The 20,322-nt window shown below is 49.2% G+C and overlaps 1 protein-coding gene across 3 annotated transcripts in view; it reads left to right on the top strand.

Annotated features, from left to right (window-relative positions):
• The window catches only part of ZFHX3 (zinc finger homeobox 3), a 244,021-nt gene that overhangs the window by 136,185 nt on the left and 87,514 nt on the right, over positions 1-20,322 (top strand). For all 3 annotated transcript variants that reach the window (XM_027516111.1, XM_027516108.1, XM_027516109.1), the window contains one exon: positions 6,746-6,977. In XM_027516111.1, coding sequence (XP_027371912.1) covers positions 6,746-6,977 — 232 coding nt within the window. The remainder of the gene's footprint in view (positions 1-6,745; positions 6,978-20,322) is intronic.

Raw genomic sequence — 20,322 nt, 5'->3', positions numbered from 1 at the left:
GCTTTGGGTTTCTCCAAGGACAGGAGCCAAACACTTCGGGCTGTAATGGGAAAATGAAGTGTGTGAAGGCGCGTCCTCAGCAGTACCTGCCGTGCAGGGTTACCATGGTGAATTAACCCCCCTCACGTCTTCCTTATTCCGTTTTAGTGGGTAATTAGCGGTCTCACTCCGGACCTTCATCTTCCTGTCCCGTCTCACCGGAGCTGTTGGGGAGACTTCTGCAGCCCTCTCCCTGAGCCCCTGGCTTGCTCTGGTTAACAGTTTTCTCCTCCAGAGGCCTGATGGGACAGCAGCCTCTTCCACCAAGGCCTTCCGTGTGTGGGCTGTGGGGCCCTCCCCCCTAGGCGTGGGTCTCCCCCAGGGTCGCCCACGTGCCCCAGGAGGGGTGGCTCCCTGGGAGCTGCTTTACCCATCACGGAGCTTCAGCGTTTGATCTGCCCTCCGGGTGCGGTTGCACTGTATCCGTGGGAGAGCGTGGTGAGCAGGGGTGGGCCTTTGTGTGTTCCTCATAACAGGTATTATTCCCCAAGGAAGCCTCCTTCGTGAATCCTGTGTGTTTCCGTGTGTGAGAGTGTGTGTGCGTGTGTCAGAGTGTACTTTGTCCATTTCTACTTTAAAGGGGAGGCTTTGACAAAACCTGATCAATATTTTGCATTCCATGCATGAAGAACCAGATGTTAGAAGTTTCCTCTTGTTGGGGAGGAGGAGGGAGCCGGGGCCCCTCCAGATTTATAGAAATCGATGGTCTCTGACAGAAGTTGGTTAGTTTTCCTGGGAAACAAGTAACAGGAACACATTTTTTTGATTTTTGCGATGAATTATTTTCTAACAAGAGCCCTCTTCTCATCTCTTTGACTTTCAGTCGCTGGCCAGGGTGGATGAGCCCAACATACTAATGGGGTGAAATCCCACAAATAATGCCAGCCGGCTCCTTTCCTTTCTTTTTAAATTATTCATTTCCTCTTCATACCCGCCCTCACGTGCCAGGCTCGTTATCCGAGATGCCTTTTACTGTATTGAAGTCTTGTCTTTTCCAAGTTCTTCCCCCAGAACCAGACCCAGAAGCAAAGACAGGGGACCCTGGACATCTCCAGGTCAGGGGCACGGGAGTGTCACCTGCCAGCTAAACCCAGCCCAGCATTTTATTGATAAAATATAAGTGCTCCAACAGGATTGGACAGGTGGACAGGACAGGGTCCCTGGTCAGCACGAGGCAGCCCCCTCGCTCATTTCCAGCGCAGGTGCTGCTCACGCAGCGTGTGCCAGTCCAGCGCCTACGTGCTGAGGGCCATCTGTTTTCTGCTGCACTGTGGTCATTTGGAGAAGTTGGAGTTCGCAGAGTTCTTTCCCTGCTTCCATTTATGAGTCAGACCGGGTACTTATTTCCTTTTTGTGGGTCCTTGTACTTCTTTGTGCTTTCAGGAAGTAAATCCTGTTGCCACGTGTAGAACTTTCCTTCAGTGAGAACAACTGCACACTTGCAGTTCCTATAAGCCAGGGTTTTGCAGGCACTTTTTTTAAAAAGTTTTTTTTTTTTTTGGACGTGTTCCGTTTTTCAAAGTCTGCACTGAATTTGTTACCGTATTGCTTCCATTGTTTATGTTCTGGATTTCTGGTCATGAGGCATGTGAGATCCTAGCTCCCTGTCCAAGGATGGAACCGGCACCCCCTGCATTAGAAGGCAGAAGTCCCAACCACTGGATTGCCAGGGAAGCCCTTGCAGGCACTTTTAAAACCAGAGAGTAAGACCGGGGAAATCAGGGAAGCCCTCGGCGGTTCAGGATTCAAGGTTGTAGGAGAGGCTGGCTGGACGGAGTGCTGGACTGGACCTTGGTTTCTGCTCTTCCTTTAGCTGAGTCAGTCGCCCTTCCTTGACTATTGGTCCTGCTTCTTCATTACTCACTGATTGGTTTTTCTTGAGTGATCCACTGGTTTTCCTGTGCCACCGGAGGAAGTGTTCTCACGATGGTATTTACGCCAGAAGGTTGCCCTCCTCATATCTCGTGGCCTGTCTGCCAGGTTACCACCAGCACTGCAGGGTCAGGCCCGTGGGTGGGGCGTAGTCTGTGTGTCTTTGTGTGTGTCTTTGTGTGTGTGTGTGTGTGTGTGTTTACATAGTGTGTGTTTTCATGTGTTGTTGACATCTAGCATCGAACCAAACCCTGCCCAGTGGGCTCAGTGACCATTTTTCTTTGGGTCCACATGTAGCACACGTGTCTTATAGCACACTGGCCACAGTTGAAGTTATTGTTCTGTTTTCTTATTCTTTATTTTGTATTTTTAAAAACCTTTAGTTATTTATGGCTGCATCAGGCCTTAGTTGCAGCACGCGGGATCTTCATTTCGGCGTGTGGGGCCTCTCGTTGCAGTGTGTGGGTTTCTTCCCTACTTTGGGCGTGCAGACTCTCTAGGTGAGGCGCACAGACTCAGCAGTCGTGATGCATGGACTTAGTTGTCCTGTGGCATGTAGGATCTTCGTTCCCCAACCAGGGATGGAACCCGCATATCCCCTGTCTTGGAATGCAGATTCTTAACCAGCAGACCACCAGGAAAGTCCCGTTTTCTTTTTTAGACTGCACAACTGACCTGCTAGAGGTGAGCATAAAGAAATCTTGAGCATAGACTTCAGAATCTTGAGCACAAAGTAAAGAAATAAATGGAAACAGCCGAACAAGACGTGGGTTCTCCTACCTAAGGATGGTCGAGCTCTGTGATGGAAGGGGAGAGGCTTGGGGGAGTCCAGTATCTGTGTGGGAGAAGAATTTCCTGCCTGCCGAGAAGAGCAGGAACTCTGAGAGGAGGCAGCCCCTTCACTGAGTGTTCCACTGGGGTTTGTGCCTCGGTGGATTCTTCATATATTACAGTGAATTTAATTAAATACATTGTGATCCCAACTGAGGGTATCCTAATTAGCTGGGTCAGGAACAAATCATTCTCCCTCCTTCTCCAGATGAAAACATCTACTCTCTCCTGCAGGGAAAGCATTTCCGGGGTGACGGGCTGGCCCTGTGGAGTCAGTCTCTCCAGTCCTGCCCCCTCCTGCTGCTTCTTACTAGGCAGGTTCCCAGGGTGGAATTCCGGGGATGGGCCAGGGCATCATGGGAGGGAGAGGGTGCTCGGCCTCCAGGGTCAGGGCCTGGACCCACCGAAGGCCTGGGAAGGGACCAGATGGTGCGGAGAAGTCAAGGCCCTGTTGCTGGCTTTGGACCCCCGTTTGCTCCATGTTGGACAGCCTGAAAACTGCCCAAGCGGGAGCCTGTAAGATGTGGTGAGAACAGGAGCTCTCACGTGCAGGAGGACCCCCAGAGACTCCAGTTGTGAGTGGAAGTTTGGGTTGGGGTATAACCTTTATGAGCAGGTGTTTCCTAGGAATGGAAAAATCGTTTATTCTGGATTTCCATGTGTATGTCTTGGAGAGTGAAGTTGGAGTGCGCAAGCAAGCTTGGAATTTTGAATTAAGCTTCTGTGCAAGTCTGAGAGGGGACCCTAACTGTCCGCTACACCGGGCTCAGAGGGAGAGGCCATGGCTCTGTTTTCCACATTTTTTGTTTTTATTCTTGTCTCTACCATTTGCATTAGGTACCCATTTTCTTTCCAAAACGGTTCTCACATAGACCAAAAGGATTCCTGGTGGCAGCAGAGATTACCAGTGACTACCAGGAGTCAAGTGTGGTGGTGTAGGGGCATCATCGTTGTATCAGTTATTTTTCCAGCAGGAGTCCCCAGTGTGATGTTTATTTCAGTTGAGGATTTATACAGCCCTGTCACCCAAGAGCGCCTGAGTCTGAGGATGAAAGACATCTCATATCTCAGCTCCCATCCAACTCTTTCTGGCCGTGCTATCCTCTCTTCTGGCTCAGAGACTAAAAACCCCAGACATTTGGAAAAGAACCCTCACATCCATATTAAAATTTCATGTTTAAGATTCAGAGCCTTACTGCCAGGAAATCCTGTTTCATGGGAAGGTAATGGGAATTCGGGGTTAAGGCTTCAGTGATCCTTTCTGTGATTTCGTATTTTACAATACCACCAGAATCCCTTGATAGGACTTATCACTTTGAATTCCATGGTTATTTTCCTGTTACCTTTCATTCAGTCAGTTTTTGTTGAAACTTTAATAAATGTAATTTGTTGGGTCTTAGTGATCCAAGGTGGCCATTCCTGGCTCCTGTATGAGTTCCCTGTTCCTCAGTCCCAACCCTAACGCTTGCTCCCGGGAATACCCAGGTTCCATTTTTGGCTTTCGGGGGTCCCTATGGAGAATTTGGAGAAGGCAATGGCAACCCATTCCAGTACTCTTGCCTGGAAAATCCCATGGACGGAGGAGCCTGGTAGGCTGCAGTCCATGGGGTCTCGAAGAGTCAGACACGACTGAGCGACTTTACTTTCACTTTTCACTTTCATGCATTGGAGAAGGAAATGGCAACCCACTCCAGTGTTCTTGCCTGGAGAATCCCAGGGACGGCGGAGCCTGGTGGGCTGCCATCTATGGGGTCGCATAGAGTCAGACACGACTGAAGCGACTTAGCAGCAGCATGGAGAATTTGGGGAGAATCAGCATGGGCAAGCTCATTGTGTTTTCCTTTCCATCTAGCCCGTCAGTCTCTCTCCCCAGAGTCCCACCCTCCAAAAAATGTAGCTTTGGAGCTTTCCATCCTTGGCAAGGAGACTTAAGTCAGAGGGGGCAAACTGAAGAGAAACCATTAAAAAAAAAAAAAGAAACAGCTCAAATTTATTTCAAGAAAAGTAGCTTTGTGTTTTGGTGGTTATACTCTGACAGTTAACATTGAGCTTGCTTGTTTTTCAATCTCTTTCTGGTGGTGATTTCTGTAGGCCAGCTCTTACTGGAGGCAGGGCCAGGGGAAGACATATCGTTTTGCTCCAAGGCTCTGTACTTGAGTGTGTTAAATCACCCATTTCTGGGAAAGAAGGGATTGTTCTCTGCTGATACCTGTGAAGCCCTTACTGTGTTGCCTGCAGGTTGGCCTCAGAGCAAAAGTTAACGTCGTGTGGCCAGCTTACATGGTCGAGGGCCTGCGCCCCCTCCCCTTCTTCAGCCCTCTGTTGGTGCATTCATATTTCCTCTTCCAATGAGGTCCAGACCTGCTTCTGGGATGTTCACACTTTTTCTGTGAACGTAGGATGTGTGCATGTGAACACATGAGCCTCAAAGCTGTGTCATCCAGTAGGAACAGCTGGGCCGCTCTTGTTAGCATTGAGCAGAGTGCAGGACATTGACTTCTGCGCTTCCTGAGTGTCCCACGGTATAATCAGGACAGGACAGAGGTCCAAGCAGGACCAGAGATGGTTACCGGGCATGGGAGTCAAATAGAACAAGTGTGGTCAGAAAGGAGATGAGCAGCACAGAGCAGCCCCAAGGCTTTATTGTGGTTCCTTGGGCCAGGCTCGGGGGACTGGAGGTGGGAGTTGGGGTGAGGAGAAAGAGGGAAGGACAGGTGGTAACATGAGCCCATAAAATCCATGATGTCAGTTTACTCCTCCAGAAGGATACTGGGGGCAGATGCTGCCAGATTCTAGTTCTCTTTCTCCCATTAACTAGCTGTGTTACCTCGAGTCAACCACTTAAAACTTCTTGGGATTTTTTTTTTTCCTGCTTTATGTGTACCCAATAGAAAAATTCCCTCGTCGCCTAAAATGAGTCATTTGAAATGAAGAAAGTGGCCTTTCTATACCAGGAGCATGTCAGTTCTCTAATTCTTAATAAAAAGGGTCCGTAGCTTTCCATGTGTTCTCACAGGGACCCCAAAGGATGTGAATATTGTGCTTCGATACAAGTCTTCTTCAAGATACAGAAGTCTGGGTTCTGCTAACCCCATGGCCTCCTCTGGTTTGTGTACCATACTTTTATCCCTGTCGTGTCTGCTTCGTACTGATGCCTGGGCTTCCATGTTCTGGAATCAAAGTTCTGTATCGACACAAACACAGCCCAGAGTGTAATTTTGACCATCTGAGCTCTAAGCCAAATGACATTGAGATGTTGAGAGAGAACTGGTCTGGACAAATTTATTTTTCCTTTTTTCCTAATCTAGGGGAAAATGTAATTTCAGGTTCTCCTAATAGACCAGTTCTAAATACAAAAGCGTGAGTCATCTTTCTTGTGAAATAGCCACACAGCAGCTTTGGCGCTTCTTTACTGACCTAAGATTCTGTGCAGGTAAGGTGACCACCCTGTAGGCCATCCCTTAAAGCGGGCGCTCGTCACTTTTTCCATGAAGGTCCAGATAATAAGATTTTGGGCTTTGCAGGCCATGTAATCTCTTTTGCAACTGTTGAACTCCATCTGGTGTTCAGAAAGCATCCATTGATGATGCACAAACTGATGATGCACAGTTTGTGGCTGTGTTCCACCGAAACCCTGTTTGCAGAACCAGGCAGAAGGGTACACTTGGCCTGTGGCCATAGCTTGCCAACCCCTGTCCACATAGAGCAAACACTTTGGAGATAAGCGGAAAGAGGAACCTCGGATTATTGTGCCAGGAAGCCAATTTTACACTGGGATTGTCGGATCCATCAGCATTTTCAGCACTCTGACACACCTGGGGGAGGCAGGAGCAAGAATCACCTTGCTCCCTGTCCTCATCAAGCTGCTGGGGGAAGGGCCCCCTGGGAAAACCGAGTCACCCCGGAAAGGGGTTGTGGGGCTGCCAGCAGGGCGGGCGGGCTCACGGCGAAGCTGGGCTTGGTGCGGCTGACCAGGGCACGTCCCTCTCTCTCACCCTCGCAGCACCTGCAGCAGCACGAGAGTGGCGTGGAGGGCGAGAGCTGCTACTACCACTGCGTCCTGTGCAGCTACTCCACCAAGGCCAAGCTCAACCTCATCCAGCACGTGCGCTCCATGAAACACCAGCGCAGCGAGAGCCTGCGCAAGCTGCAGCGGCTGCAGAAGGGCCTCCCTGAGGAGGACGAGGACCTGGGGCAGATCTTCACCATCCGCAGGTGCCCCTCCACCGACCCTGGTGAGTGGTCTCGTGGGCCACAGGTGGCCGCTGTGCTCTGGGCGTGGGGGACACGCAGGGACTGTCACTTTCCTCTTACTTTTAAATTTTTTTAGAGGAACTTAGCACCACTTTTCTTTGCACGTCACAAGCCACTGCCCAGTGAGCAAGCCAACAGACCGTGTGTTGTCCCCTCTCCCCAGGTGCGTCCAGCGTGCATTCTAGATTCAGTCTTTGGGTTCAGATCGACATAAAGAAAATGCTGAAGTATGTCTTGCTCAGAATTGAGATTGGGCAGTTCGTGGCCTCGAGTCTGGTCTGTAAGAATGAACTTCAGAGGTGATTGAAGAGTGAGTGCTTATTAAAAACATCGTGACTGTATCCGAGCGCCCGGGCTATTCCCGGCTCAGAGCTGCCCCTTCCTTCACAGAGAGTGTGGGGACCTTGCCGCAGCCCTTGCCCCATGTCTGCTTCCCGCCTGTCCTCTAGCCTGCAGTCCTTTCTCCTGTCTTTCCCATGTGACTTACTCCTGCAGGAACCTCGTACATTAGACTGTCCCCTCTCTCTTACTTTTTTCAGCCTCCCAATCCCTTTCTCTCCACTTGGGAGCATAGGACAGTCACCTGTCTCTTTAAAAACCGTACAGCAGAAGCACTCCCTTAATCCTGGGTTCCGCTGTCTGTCTACAACAGAATCTTCAGATCTTGAAAGAACAGTCTGTGTTGGTCCATCTCCAGTTCCCATCAGACTATCAGAGCCTGTTTCCTCTCGTCATCAAACCGTGCTTGAGAAGGAACCGTTGACCTTGCATGTACCCAGCCCAGTGGCCACGTGCTGGGCTTCTTGCTTGGTCTTTGAGGTTGCTGCCTAATGCCTTCTGGAAGCGCCCTTGCCTGGCCGTGTTTCTGTCTTGTTCTTCCGCTGCTCTGGACCATCCTCCACGCCCCTCCCTGGCTCGTGGTCCTTGGTCTGCCCCACAGGCCAGCATCGCCAGGCACTAGGCCTGGCCCTTGGCTCCCGACCTCTTGAAACTTGGCTCTCCTGCCTTTGGCACGTGCCCTTCAGGCGGCTCCCTGGGTTTCTCCCTGGGGCCACCTCACAGGCCCGGGTTCACGACTTCTCCTGCAGACAAACCCCTTTGCTCATTCCGATGGCGTGTTGCCGCACGACCTGGCCAGGCTGCAGACTCGGGTGGGCCTTTTGGCCTCTCTGTTGCCTGCAGCACCCTGTCAGCCATGGAGCTGTCATGGCTGTGTGGGGTTTTAATCCTAATGTTATCAGATTGCACATTTTTACAGTTTTTAAAGGCAAAAAGTTATATAAACCTTACTGTGAAAAATGGCACGGCCCTCCCCAGTGCCATTCCCCAGAGCCCTGGCTTTCAAGTTTAATTGTTCCTTTTGTTATTCATGGCCATATTTCTTAATAGCCTCTACTATTGTTTGAAATTTTCTTTTTTTTTGGCTAAGTGTTAGACATTACCTGTCGGCTTTCTACATGGGAAAAGAAGGATTTTACTAGTACGCCATTCTGCAGGCCCACACACTCATACCTACTCACACACACCCGATCCACAAACTCACATTCCCACCCTGCCCCCACTCCGTACACACCCTCTTGCACACAGACTCGGTACCCACACACCCCAGCCCCTCAACACATTCTGTCTTACCCTCCGATCTGTCTTCCGTTATGATTAAATAATAATTTGGGGGCATATTAATATTCAGTATTTTCATTATTCTAACTCTATAAATATTAATCACAGCTGAGCCATGTAGAGTTTTATAATTTCATTTACCTTCTTGTACAACTTTTTGTTTTCTCTGGTTTTCTAGGTACCTATGATTAATTCATGGCTAGCCCTCTGCCAGAGTAGACGTTTTCTCTGCTCTGAAGGCTCTGCTGTATTGCTTTATCTGTCAGCTTCGTTTCCTACTGGAGGCATCGCTCCAGAGCCCCCATGGACCTCTCTGCCTACAGCTTCTGTGTCCATCACCCAGCTGCTTCTCTTCCCCCTTGTTCTGTATGGGTGGAGCTCGATCCCCCAATGATGGGATACACCAGAATTCGAGACCATTTCCTCTCTGCTCGAGTAGGGTTATCACAAAGGAGGGGCCAGTCCTCCTCGCGGTCAGCCTGAATTGTCGCTTTGGGAAAGTCCTGCGTGGGGATCAGGGTGATTTTTGTCACCCCCAGGGCACTGCAAGATGGACTGTGCCCTCCTGCATGTATCATGGATGCCTCTTTTGTTTAAAGTTCATCATTCTCCACCTCTGGGGCTTGTGTTTCATGTCTGACCCCATGGTTCTGCCCTGGGATGGGACCCAGCACCCACATACACGCCAGGGCCCCAAGACTGGGACCATTGTGCCATCCGGCTGTGGGGGTCCCCACTCCCCACGATGGCATTTTGGCCTGTTTGTCCTGCCAGTCTCTTTATTCTGCTGTTAAATCATTTCACGGGGTTCTTCTTCCTCTACCAGTATACTCAGACCTATTTATTTCAGGGTTTAATTTTTTTTTAACCAGCTTTGCATACGTCATTGTTTTAATCTTCCACTAAAAGCTGGTCCCTTTTGCCCCTCAATTCTTTCTTTCACTCTGCTCAGAATTCCCTTTTTATTAATGAGGTGCCCCAAACTAAATAGTGTACAGCTGCCATTTCACCCGGGGTCTATGAGCTGGAACAAACAGTCCCCTGTTTTATAATGTAATACTTCTATTTATGCAGTTGCTGTGGAATTGCGTTCTTACACCATTGCCTTCTGGGTTTCTCTCATTTAATGCGTATTAGTGTTTTTTTTCTTTTCCTCCCTCTCCGAAGTGTATGAGCAACTTTCATCTAGATGATAGACTTCCTTTCTGTATTTCAGAATCCTTTTGTGTTGTCTTCGGCCTGGAGTCATGTTTTCACTCTCCACCCACCTCCCTCCCCACCCTGCACTGCCCTTCCACCCATGCGCTCTAGTTAAATGTATACTCTTTACTAATGACAAAGGCATAAATTCCTAGGTAATGTTCATATTGACATGAACAGTAACTCAGTTCTGTTTTAGAAACTCCATCAAGAAAACTCATCTTAAAACATATCCTCCTCCCTTGCACTGGGGATAGACTTATTAACTTCTTGGAAGAATGTCTTCAAGAGAAGGGCTGCATGGACCTGGTAGAATTAAGACACTGAAAGTCATCATCTTCTGGTTTTGTAAACACAGACTTCATAAAACAGGTGTCCCTTGTTCTGCCACGCTCAGAGACGCTGCATCATCCTTTTACAGATGGAAGGTTCGTGGCTGCCCCACTTGGAGCAAGTCTGTGGGTATCATTTTCCAATCAGCATTTGCTCACTTTGCGTCTCTGTGTCATGTTTTGGTAATTCTCACGTTATTTCAAGCCCTCCACCAGCAGAAAATATTTCGACCCCTTGAAGGCTCAGATGATGATCAACATTTTTAAGCACTGAAATGTTTTTTAATTAAGATATTTATTTTTTATTTATTTTTATTAAGATAGTTAAGATACTTTTTTTTTTTTTCCCCGACCTTAATAGACTACCATGTAGTGTAAATGTAACTTTTATACGCACTGGGAAACCACAGAAATCACGTTAGCTCACTTTGTTGTCATACTCGATTTATCACAACATCCATGAGGTGTGCCTGTAATTCCCACTTCTCTCCTCTGGGACATAAAGGTTGGGGCACTGATCCTCAGCTGGCAAGGTCATCCTTGTGGTGTGAGGAGGCCTCAGGGCTGTCTTTGGGCACCTGTCGGGAGCCCTGCGTTCTGACTCTAAGCCGCGTGTAAACAGTGGTGCTGTCTAGGGTTTTCCTTCCTGGCATTCTGTCATCACCTGGTTAAAAGACGGTGTTCTCTCTCCTTTCCTTTCCTCCTGTCTTGTCCGCACACCAGAGAGATTTATACAAAAGCCACCGGAAATAACGTCCTTCCCTTCCGTGAGCCCAGGGGCTCAGAGCTCCTGTCACCTTCTGCAGTGGCGGGGCTTCTCTTGCCGAGGCTGATGGAGTGGACTCTCCTGTGGCTTCTCGCCTGAGGGTGACAGAAATGCCACTTCTTCAAACCTTACTTGTTAGCTCAGTCCCACATGGAAGTGCAGAGAAGGAGAAATGGTGGAAGCTCCTCTGCCTTCAGAATTTTGTAGCAGTGGCCAAGATTCATACCCACCACTGGCTCCCTAAGCCCCTTGAGAGCCCTCCTGACCAGTCTTAAAGCATCGAGGTCCTGCCCTGCTCCACCAAAGGGCTGAGTCTTGGTTGCTGACCACATGCTAATACCTAGTCCACCCTCCCCGACACAGTCCTGCTTGTGGTCAAGCGTCACCCTTACTTACATCAGTGAGTCCCGTAGTGTATTGGTTTTTTTTTTTTTTTTTTTACCAAGTGCAATGGTCTTTGTGGTTATGCTTGCCGCCCTCACCTCTGTGCTAGAAACACATACACACACACGGCCTTCCCATTTAAAAAAGAATGTCTTGGAAATGTACATCTCACAGAAGAGAAGGTGACCACACTACCAAGGTTCGTGCCTTCCCAACATTTTTTGTGTGTGACCTGGTCTTTTGATTTTGGCTTGAATGTATTTTCTGCAGGACCAAGTATTCTCTCGACGGTTTTGGGATTTGGCCTTCCTGTTTCACTCCCACTCCTTCCCACATGCACACAGATAAAGGCAGACAAAGCTCGTTGCTGCAGCGGCACCTGGGTCATATCTCCCAGTGGCTGGCTTCGGCTCTTTGCCTCCCCTTAGTTAACCAGAAGCCCTTGGAAGATGGAATGCACCCGTAGGTGGATCATGTGTAGGATCAGCTTCCCTGTTTGCTTATTAAAAAGGCATTTCTGGCTCCCGGGTGAAACTGTGGTTAATTTCGCTCTATCAGTGCCCTGAGCTTCAGAAGACAAGAGCCACTTTGTGCTTCTGCCCTCGGCCTTCCTCTGTTTTCCTCCTCCTGTTTCTCTTACCCTGCCCTTAACTACTTCTCACATGGGGACGTAGCCCTCCAAACGTTGCACATAAGTAATGACATGACTCTTCATCGAGCACCTACTCTGGGCAAGACTTTGAGTTGGGGGCACGGCTGATGCCGTCTCTCAGCTCTTGGTGTGGATACATTGTTCTAGACGCCGGCTCATGCGTTCAGGGCAACCGGATGATGGCTCAGCTTACAGATGGTGTGCTCATTCAAAATTGAGGGGAGTGTTTTGCTTGGAGCAGAAGATGGCAGCCTCCTTCACTGACACATCTTCGGCGCTCAAGGTAGTGAATTCCTGGGGTCAGGGAGCTGGCCAAGTGACGATGTGGTTTAGACGACAGCCTTTACTGAGACACTCACCGGCTCCACTCGATGGATGATTTTTTTGAAGCAAGTTCCGGGGAGTTCTACTTGTACAATTTAAGAGAATAAGAAAATGCACTGTTTTCCAGTTTGTCATTTGTTTTGGTTTTGATTTTTCAAAACTGGCATAAAGCTGCCCTCGGAGTATTAAGAGCATTGTTTTCTTTTTGTTTGTTTTGGTTTTTTTGTAAATAGCTAAATTATACGCAATTTCAGTACAATTTTTCTTTTAACACTAAAATATGGTGTGACCAGTTCTGCAGTTCTAAAGTATTATTTTCGTAAAACCACCAGAGTTTTTTCTCTCTCCTTTTTCCTTTTGATTGTATGTCTTGTCCATGAGGCTTGGGGAAGCATAGGGATAAAGTAATTCTGCCAGAAAAGTTTAATGTGTAAAGGGCATCTGAACAAATTGGGGTGACTGAAAATTTGAGCACTCTTGAAGGAATAGAGAAAACATGACTTTATCTGTTTTAAATCCATTTCCTGATGAGGGACTACTGGGATGAGAATTATGAATTTCAGGGTGCTTTTTTAGAAAGCTTTTCAATGCAAGGCTAAAGAGACTTCATTATATATTGACATGAAGAGAGAATATAATATTGTTGAATGAAAAATGGAGTTTGCTGAATGATGTATACTTTGATTCTGTTCTTTTTTTTTTTCTACAGCTTTTAAAATAGCCATTCAAAGCAAAGTTTGTAATTGGCATTTCTGACTGCTTCATGGGTGGGATCTGTTTGTATGGAATCTAATAGAGTGCCAGCCACATGGCAAGAGCTCAAATAGTGGCTGAGCTCGTTGACGGAGATACTAGCAAAATTACTCACAGGAAACCAAGGGGTGAATCTTGCTTGTCTTTTGTTCATGGAGACAGTTTTCCTTTTGTCAGTGTAAAGCACATGTAGTTTGATTACCGTTTGATTCGCTTGCATTTTGCATCCACATGAAGAGGACAGGAGTACTTCTTAGGGTGTCTACAGTCTTGTTTTTTTGTTGGAACAGAGTTCCTGATTTGCCTTAATTAGTCCTCTAACAATCTACAAAGGTCAGCGCCAATTGCCTGTTCATTTACATTTGTAATTGTGATGGCTTCTGATTACATATTTCTTGTCTTAGTCCTTCCTCAGCTGCTGCTGCTGCTGCTGCTAAGTTGCTTCAGTCGTGTACAACTCTGTGCGACCCCATAGACGGCAGCCCAGTAGGCGCCCCCTTCCCTGGGATTCTCCAGGCAAGAACACTGGAGTGGGTTGCCATCTCCTTCTCCAGTGCATGAGAGTGAAAAGTGAAAGTGAAGTCGCTCAGTTGTGTCTGACTCTTAGCAACCCCAAGGACTGCAGCCGACCAGGCTCCTCCATCCATGGGATTTTCCAGGCAAGAGTACTGGAGTGGGGTGCCATCGCCTTCTCTAAGTCCTTCCTCTAAGTATATGCCAGTATGTCTGCTCCTCCTCTCACACATGTGTGTGCACATCTGTGCGTGCATATGCATGCACAAACACGTGTATGCACGCACACACACCCACCCCTCCCCCTGACCAGTGTGGAAGCTAAGGCTCCATCTCTTCATACAAGACAGCTTTGTAGTGATAGCACCGCCTTCCCTGCAATGTCAGAGTGTGTTATAAAGAAGCATCTTGGAGAGGCTGTTGCTTCTAAGTTAGGAATGTCCTGAAGCCAGAGTCAGGGCAATTACATGGATACCAGGAAGACCTCTGAGAGCCATTATCCAGGAGCTTTTTTGACTGGAGTCATTGTTGTTGTTCAGTCCCTAAGTTGTGTCTGACTCTTTGCAACCCCGTGGACTGCAGCATGCCAGGCTTCCCCATCCTTCACTATCTTCCTAAGTTTGCTCAAACTCATGTCCATCACGTCGGTGATGCCATCCAACCATCTCGTCCTCTGTCGCCCCCTTCTGCTCTTGCCCTCAATCTTTCCTAGCATCAGGGTCTTTTCCAGTGAGTCAGCCCTTCGCATCAAGTGGCCAAAGTATTGGAGCTTCAGCTTTAGCATCACTCCTTCCAATCAAAATTCCCACCAAGCTTGTTTCCTCTCTGTCTTCTCCAGAAGAGATAAGCGTATGCACCAAGACATTCCACTTTTTAGAAATGATCTGAGATCTGGCTGCAGTAGCCTGAGTTACAGTGATTATCATTCATTTGCCCATTTGTCTTCTGGATCCACCATTTAGTAGTTGCTTTATTTTTATGGGAGGTTCAAAGCTGTCAGGGTTTTGGGTTTAATTTCAGTGTTTGACACTGGAGTGTATGTTCCCCTATATAATATATTGGGCTGTATGTATGACTATACATTGCCTGTCCTCCTCATCTGGGCACTCGAGCTGTCTTGCATTCTGTCCCCTCGGTAGGTAGTGGGGGGTTCCCTCATGGCCACCCCACACTGCCCACTCTGAGAGGTGCCAACACTGTGGCTGCTGCCTTCCAGAGGGGGTGATACCGAGTGGCCCAGGAAAATGTAGATGAACATAAAGAGGGGAGACTGTGAGTCCTTTTGGAGGGGGGTGGGTATTGAGGGTGAGCATTAGGGGTCTCCTGTTTAGGGCTGTAAGCATGCCAGAGAGCTCAGAAACATAGGGATCCCACGGCAGACAGAGAATGTCATGTCCCACCAGTTGCTATGTCAGGGGAACACTTATGGGGGGGTCCCTTTGAAAGGGGGGATCCAAGGAGCTTGAACGAGGGAAACTTGTCCCTCAGGTGAGCATGGGAGCTAGCCAGCGAGTTGGGGTCGGGGCTCTGTACCTGGGTGGGTTGGGGATGGTGGTCATCACCCACTGCCCCCTGTCTCGTGGGCACGTCTTCATTACAGCCTCTTCACTTCACACCATCCCGTGCTGCTCAAATGTAATTTTTCAAGAGAAACAATGATTTGAACTTCTTACGCCTTCAGACATGCCCAAAGAATCTGTTTCTTGGGCCACTTACACTCTATATTAATAAACTTGCTCCTGACCTTGGTAGGGGGTCCGGGAGAAAAGTGGAGCATGCATTGGTCTCTCTGCTCACAGAAATAGCTCAAAGCCTTCTTCTCAGAGTCACGGATGTTAAGGAACCCCCTTCAAACTGTGACCCAATTAGGAGAATTATAGTCCTGCATGATTTTTTTTTCCCCCAAACACTGACTAGCAGTGGGAAGTTTTCTGACCACCCACATTGGAGTAGGCACGGTCCAGAGCCTCCTGCTTCTGGGGTTTCTCGACCGTCTGAGAGCGAAAAGGGAGCGTCTCCAGGTTCTTGGCCTGTTCCGCGCGACAGCCACGAGCCCCCTGCGGCTGTTTAAGTTTAAATTAATTAAAGTTGAATAAAGATTTACAATCCAGTCTCTCTGTCATACCAGCCAGATTTCAAGTGCTTCTTAGTCACGTGTGGTTCACGGCTGCCTTGAGGGAGGGACCAGATTCCTCGAGCAGTTCGGGACTTTCTAATGGACAGTGCTGGCCGGCTGCGGGGCACGCGATACGCTTGCCCTGGTGCTGGTTCCTCACTGGGATCCCGCTGGCCTGGCCTGGATTTGGGCCGCACTTTCCATAAAACTCTTTGACTTCCATTTTAAAGAAACGGATGTGGTGCCCACGTGCCTCCTGCTTTCTGTCAGGCTGAGTAAGGTGTTTTCTTTCGCGCCTTCCTATCTGTTTCTGCTATTTACCACTGCCCCCCACCTCAATTTTTCTCCATATTAGAGAAGCACGTTTTCAAATAGGCATTTACTTTTGGTTTTGCCACTTAAGCCTAATCCATTAGCAGTTTTGAGGGAGTTGGAAAGGACTTTCTCAAGATGTAGCCTTCAGAGTGGATGTTAAAGGGCTTTTTATAGTTTTACACTTCCAAACTATCTTGAGACCTTTTGTATGTTTGTTAATAAAAAAAGAGCTGTTTATCACTTTTAAAAGATACTTGACTTCTGCTCTAATCAGAATATTAGAGGTTGGATAGTATGTGATTTTTATTGGAACAAGCCTGTCTGTTGTCTTCACTCAGCTTTATCCAGATCTGTCGTCATCTCACGAAGACAGAAAAAGAATCTATGTGCTTCCTCTCACCATTTTGCTTGGTTTAAAGTCCTCTGCCTGGGACAGGCTTTTTCCTTTCAGACTGCCTTAGTTTGCTTAGAGCTGCCCTAATGAAAAGCCATAGGCCAAGTGCCTTAAACATCCCAAGTTCACTTTCCCGCAGTTCTAGAGGCTGGAAGTCCCAGATCAAGGCGTTGGGAGGTTCCATTTCTCCTGAGGCCACTCTCCTTGGCGTACAGAGGGCTGTCTTCTCCTCTTCTCACAGCCTTCGCTCTGCTCTCAGGCCTGTCTGTCTCTCTCTCTGTGTCGTAATCCCCTCTTCTTATAAGTATGCCAGCCAGGGTGCCCTAATCCAGTCTAACACTCATCTTTAACTTAATCACCATCTTAAAGGCCCTTTCTCCAGATACAGCCACATCTGAGGTTCTGGGGGCTTAGAGCTTCAACATATGAATCTGGGGAACACATTTTAGGCCGTGACCACCCACTTTCTGACATCTGAGTTCAGTGTCTTGTTCCTTTTTGGATGTGGAAGGAGGACAGGAGGCAAAGGTGGAGGGCGACGAGGCAACCCCAGACCTTCCTGCCGCGGGGTTGGTACCTGCCGGTCCCTCCACAGCTTCCTGCTCCCACATCTCGGTTCTAGGTGTGGGCCGTGGTCTGTGAAGAAGCAGAGCAAGCTCCCTGGCAGGGGGCTCTGGAGGAAGTGCCCCCTGCTTAGGTCAGAAAAGAGGTCAGAGCACTGTGCCCGCTGAGCTCATCAGATGGGGAGCAGCGCTCTGCCTGGCCTGTCCTAACACAGCCTCCGTCCAGACCTGCCACTGATGAGTCCCAAGGGCACAGCCAGCCTGTGGAGGGACATTCTCGTGCCTGTGAAACTTGGTGACCTACACCTCAGGACAGCTTGCCCCTCTGTACGCCAAGGAGAGTGGCCTCAGGAGAAACGAAACCTGCCAACGCCTTGATCTTGGACTTCCAGCCTCTAGAACTGTGGGAAAGTGAACTTGGATTGTTTAAGGCACTCGGCCTATGGCTTTTGGTTATGGCAGCTCTCCAGGACGCTTTCGTGTATGAGGCTCAAGTGCAAGGATTTACACAAGGAGCCTCTCCTCTGTTACCCACTGGCACTTTTAAGAATAAGCACAACCCCCTTGTGGATTTGTGGATGGTGTTTAGTGGTCTCGTGTTTTGTTTGTTTGGGGGTGATTTTTTTGCTCTGGTTAGAGTAAATGCCACGCCCCTTGTCACCTTCTGTGACTTGCTTTGGTAGAGAATTCTATACCGTGTCCATTGGTTGGGCTTCCGTCTAGAGGATCCCAGTTACCACAAGTACTGAAGGATTCTGACTCCCTGGTTTTCCTGTGTCTGTGTTGAGTCCTCCAGGCCTGACACTGTGGAAGGGCCCTGGTGTGTAAGCCTTCACCCTCTTCATTTAGGGCCCACCCCTCATGTGTATCCCTAGGGCAGGTCCATCTTCACCCCCAACCCTCATCTTTTTCAAATGCGAGCCCAGGACACAGGCTTCACAGCTGACCTCCCAAAGGGCCTTCCTCTGTGAGAGTGTAAAGCAAGGGCATGTTCATGGCTTCTCAGCCATCATAGGTCTCAAGTCTCCAGGTTCCCAGACTGTGTGCTTGTTGTAACACGTGGCTGCCATACTAGACGCTGCAGATGGAGGGCATGTCTCTCGCTGCACGAAGTCCTCCTGTGCTCTGCTGCTTTCCGTCAAGACTCTTCCCGCAGTGTCTTGCCTTCTCGCTGGGGGCTGACAAACTCACCCAAAGGACCAGCAGCACTTTTCCCCAGGGACAGGGTTCTTCATGTCCAGAAAGGACTATGATCCACTGCCGGATCCTCTCTGGGTAGAAACCAGGAAACCTCTAAGGCAGGGCAAGAAGGGGCAGCGGTCATTTGTGACTCTCCAGCCCATCGAGTGCAAACCTCAGTCTTCTCTGAAAACTGGCAGTGATTTAAGTGGTTTTCCTAATATTCAAAAAACCCTTTTATGATTTTCCTGTTCAAGGCAGTCCCAGTGGCATTGGAAACCCCGCAGTGTGGAAGGGCAGCCCTGCTCTGGGGGCTGGGCTTGGGGGTCTGTGCTGGAGTGACTCCTGGCCTTGTGAGACACTCAGGATGAGGGTGCTTCCACCCCAAAGTTTTCATGCTAATTTTGTAGTAGATATGAGTCTTGAATTGTTAACAAAACTGTCAAAAAATTCAAAACTGTGTAGGCACTTAAATTCAGAGCAAAATAAAAATTGGGGCTAATTTTGGAGTTCAGGAGGGAGAGCAAGGCTCAGGAGAGGGGCACGTGCTGAAGAGTTTACAAATGAAGAGGCAGAGATGGGGCACTAGTTGGGGAAAGATGTATTTGACTTCCCCTGCCTCTTTTAGACGAGAACCACGGCTGGGGAAAGAATGACTGGTTTGAGTCCAGGCGTGGAGTTCTTTAGCCCTGCAGACATGGAGTGTCCTGAGTGTGGCCCCCATGGCGCTCTGGGCTCTGGGAAAGCTGCCAGCAGGGAGTGAGCAAAAAGTCTGGACTTTTCCCTCCAGTGAGGGGGAGACAGAAGCCAGATAAACAAATAGAGGATGTCAGGTGTGCAAGGTGCTATAAATACAGAGCCAGGCAGGGCAGGGCGAGATGGGTCAGTCGTCTTACATAAGGTGATCTGAGAAGTCTCCCTGGGGAGGTGACATTGGAGCTGAGCAGAGCGGCCCTGGCAGAGGCCCAGTGGGTGCACAGCCCCTCAGCCAGTTGGAGGGGCAGCGGGAAGGTGGGCAGGGGCCGCCGTGGACGCTGGCAGGCTGCAGGGGAAGGGGGATCAGATTTTGCTCCCATCAGGATGGGAAGGTTGAAGCAGGGGAGTGACAGTGTGACTTCTTCCACTGTTTAGGCTTCCATGGGAACTTGACCTGCACGACCCCTATTGTACAGGGGTGACTGGTCTCCCTCCCCATCGCCCCCAGGAAAAGGAGCCCCTCAGGCAGGGATGGGAGGGCCACCGCAAGGCGCAGTGTGGGCAGGGTCCTTGCGAGGGGGGATGACTGCAAGAAGAACAGGCTGTGTTGACCTTGCACTGCTGAGAAGCCACTTTCTGGGATCAGTGGCATTCTTTGGAGCCCTCTGGTTTAGCCCAGGGGTCAGTGGTTTTCTCATAAAACAAAATCTGTTTCTGGTGACTCATGACGCAAGTGCGAAGCGCAGGACAGACTTGCGTCCTTTAGACTTGAGGATGCGTTGTCTCTGCTACAGCGTAAACAACTGAGATGAAGAAGGGGAAGCTGGCTCTGCTGGGGGTGTGTGTCAGGCTGACTGTAGTGAAGTAAGAACCTTTCTCCTGCTCCTCCCCTCCACCTGTCGATGGGCGATTCCACATTCCACGCAGCGCCTTGGTGTGTCAGAGGGCGATGCGGTTTTTCCCGGACCTGAATTCCGTTCCACTACATAGTATCATAATGCAGAAAGTGCTCGGTTCCCAGGCACCTGTGTTCTCTTGGCGTCCCAGATGCTGCGTGTCAGAGGTCATTATCCCGCTGTGGGAGGGCTGAAGACCTTGCTCTGACTTATGTGTCTGGCCAGCCTCTGACAGACAGGCCTGTTCTATTTCTGCACCCATTTTCCCCTCCGTAGGCATGTGCCCAGACCCCAGGCAGGTCTGAAGACGTCCTTAGAACACGTACGACCAGGGAGATTTGTGCCCCACTGGTCTGTTTTCTCTGGGCTTTGCTGTAATCAGGAATGCAGACTGGGGTGTGTGCATTTCCAGTAGATGGTGTGCAGGCACACAGCCTTCTTTCCCTTCCATGAGTCAGAATTACATGGCTAATTGGGAAATGGTGCTTCTTTTTCAATAAAAAGGGGCCATGCCTGCCCCCTCAGGGTCCTAGTCTTTCTGGGATTGTCAGGCTCGCGTGGAAAGGCCCCTGGAGGGAAGGACGTCCGTTATATATATCACGGGATATTTGGAAAGAATGTTT

This window comes from Bos indicus x Bos taurus, chromosome 18 (assembly GCF_003369695.1).
Source record: "Bos indicus x Bos taurus breed Angus x Brahman F1 hybrid chromosome 18, Bos_hybrid_MaternalHap_v2.0, whole genome shotgun sequence".
Classification (NCBI taxonomy): domain Eukaryota; kingdom Metazoa; phylum Chordata; class Mammalia; order Artiodactyla; family Bovidae; genus Bos; species Bos indicus x Bos taurus.
This window is presented reverse-complemented; position numbering and strand designations above follow the sequence as displayed.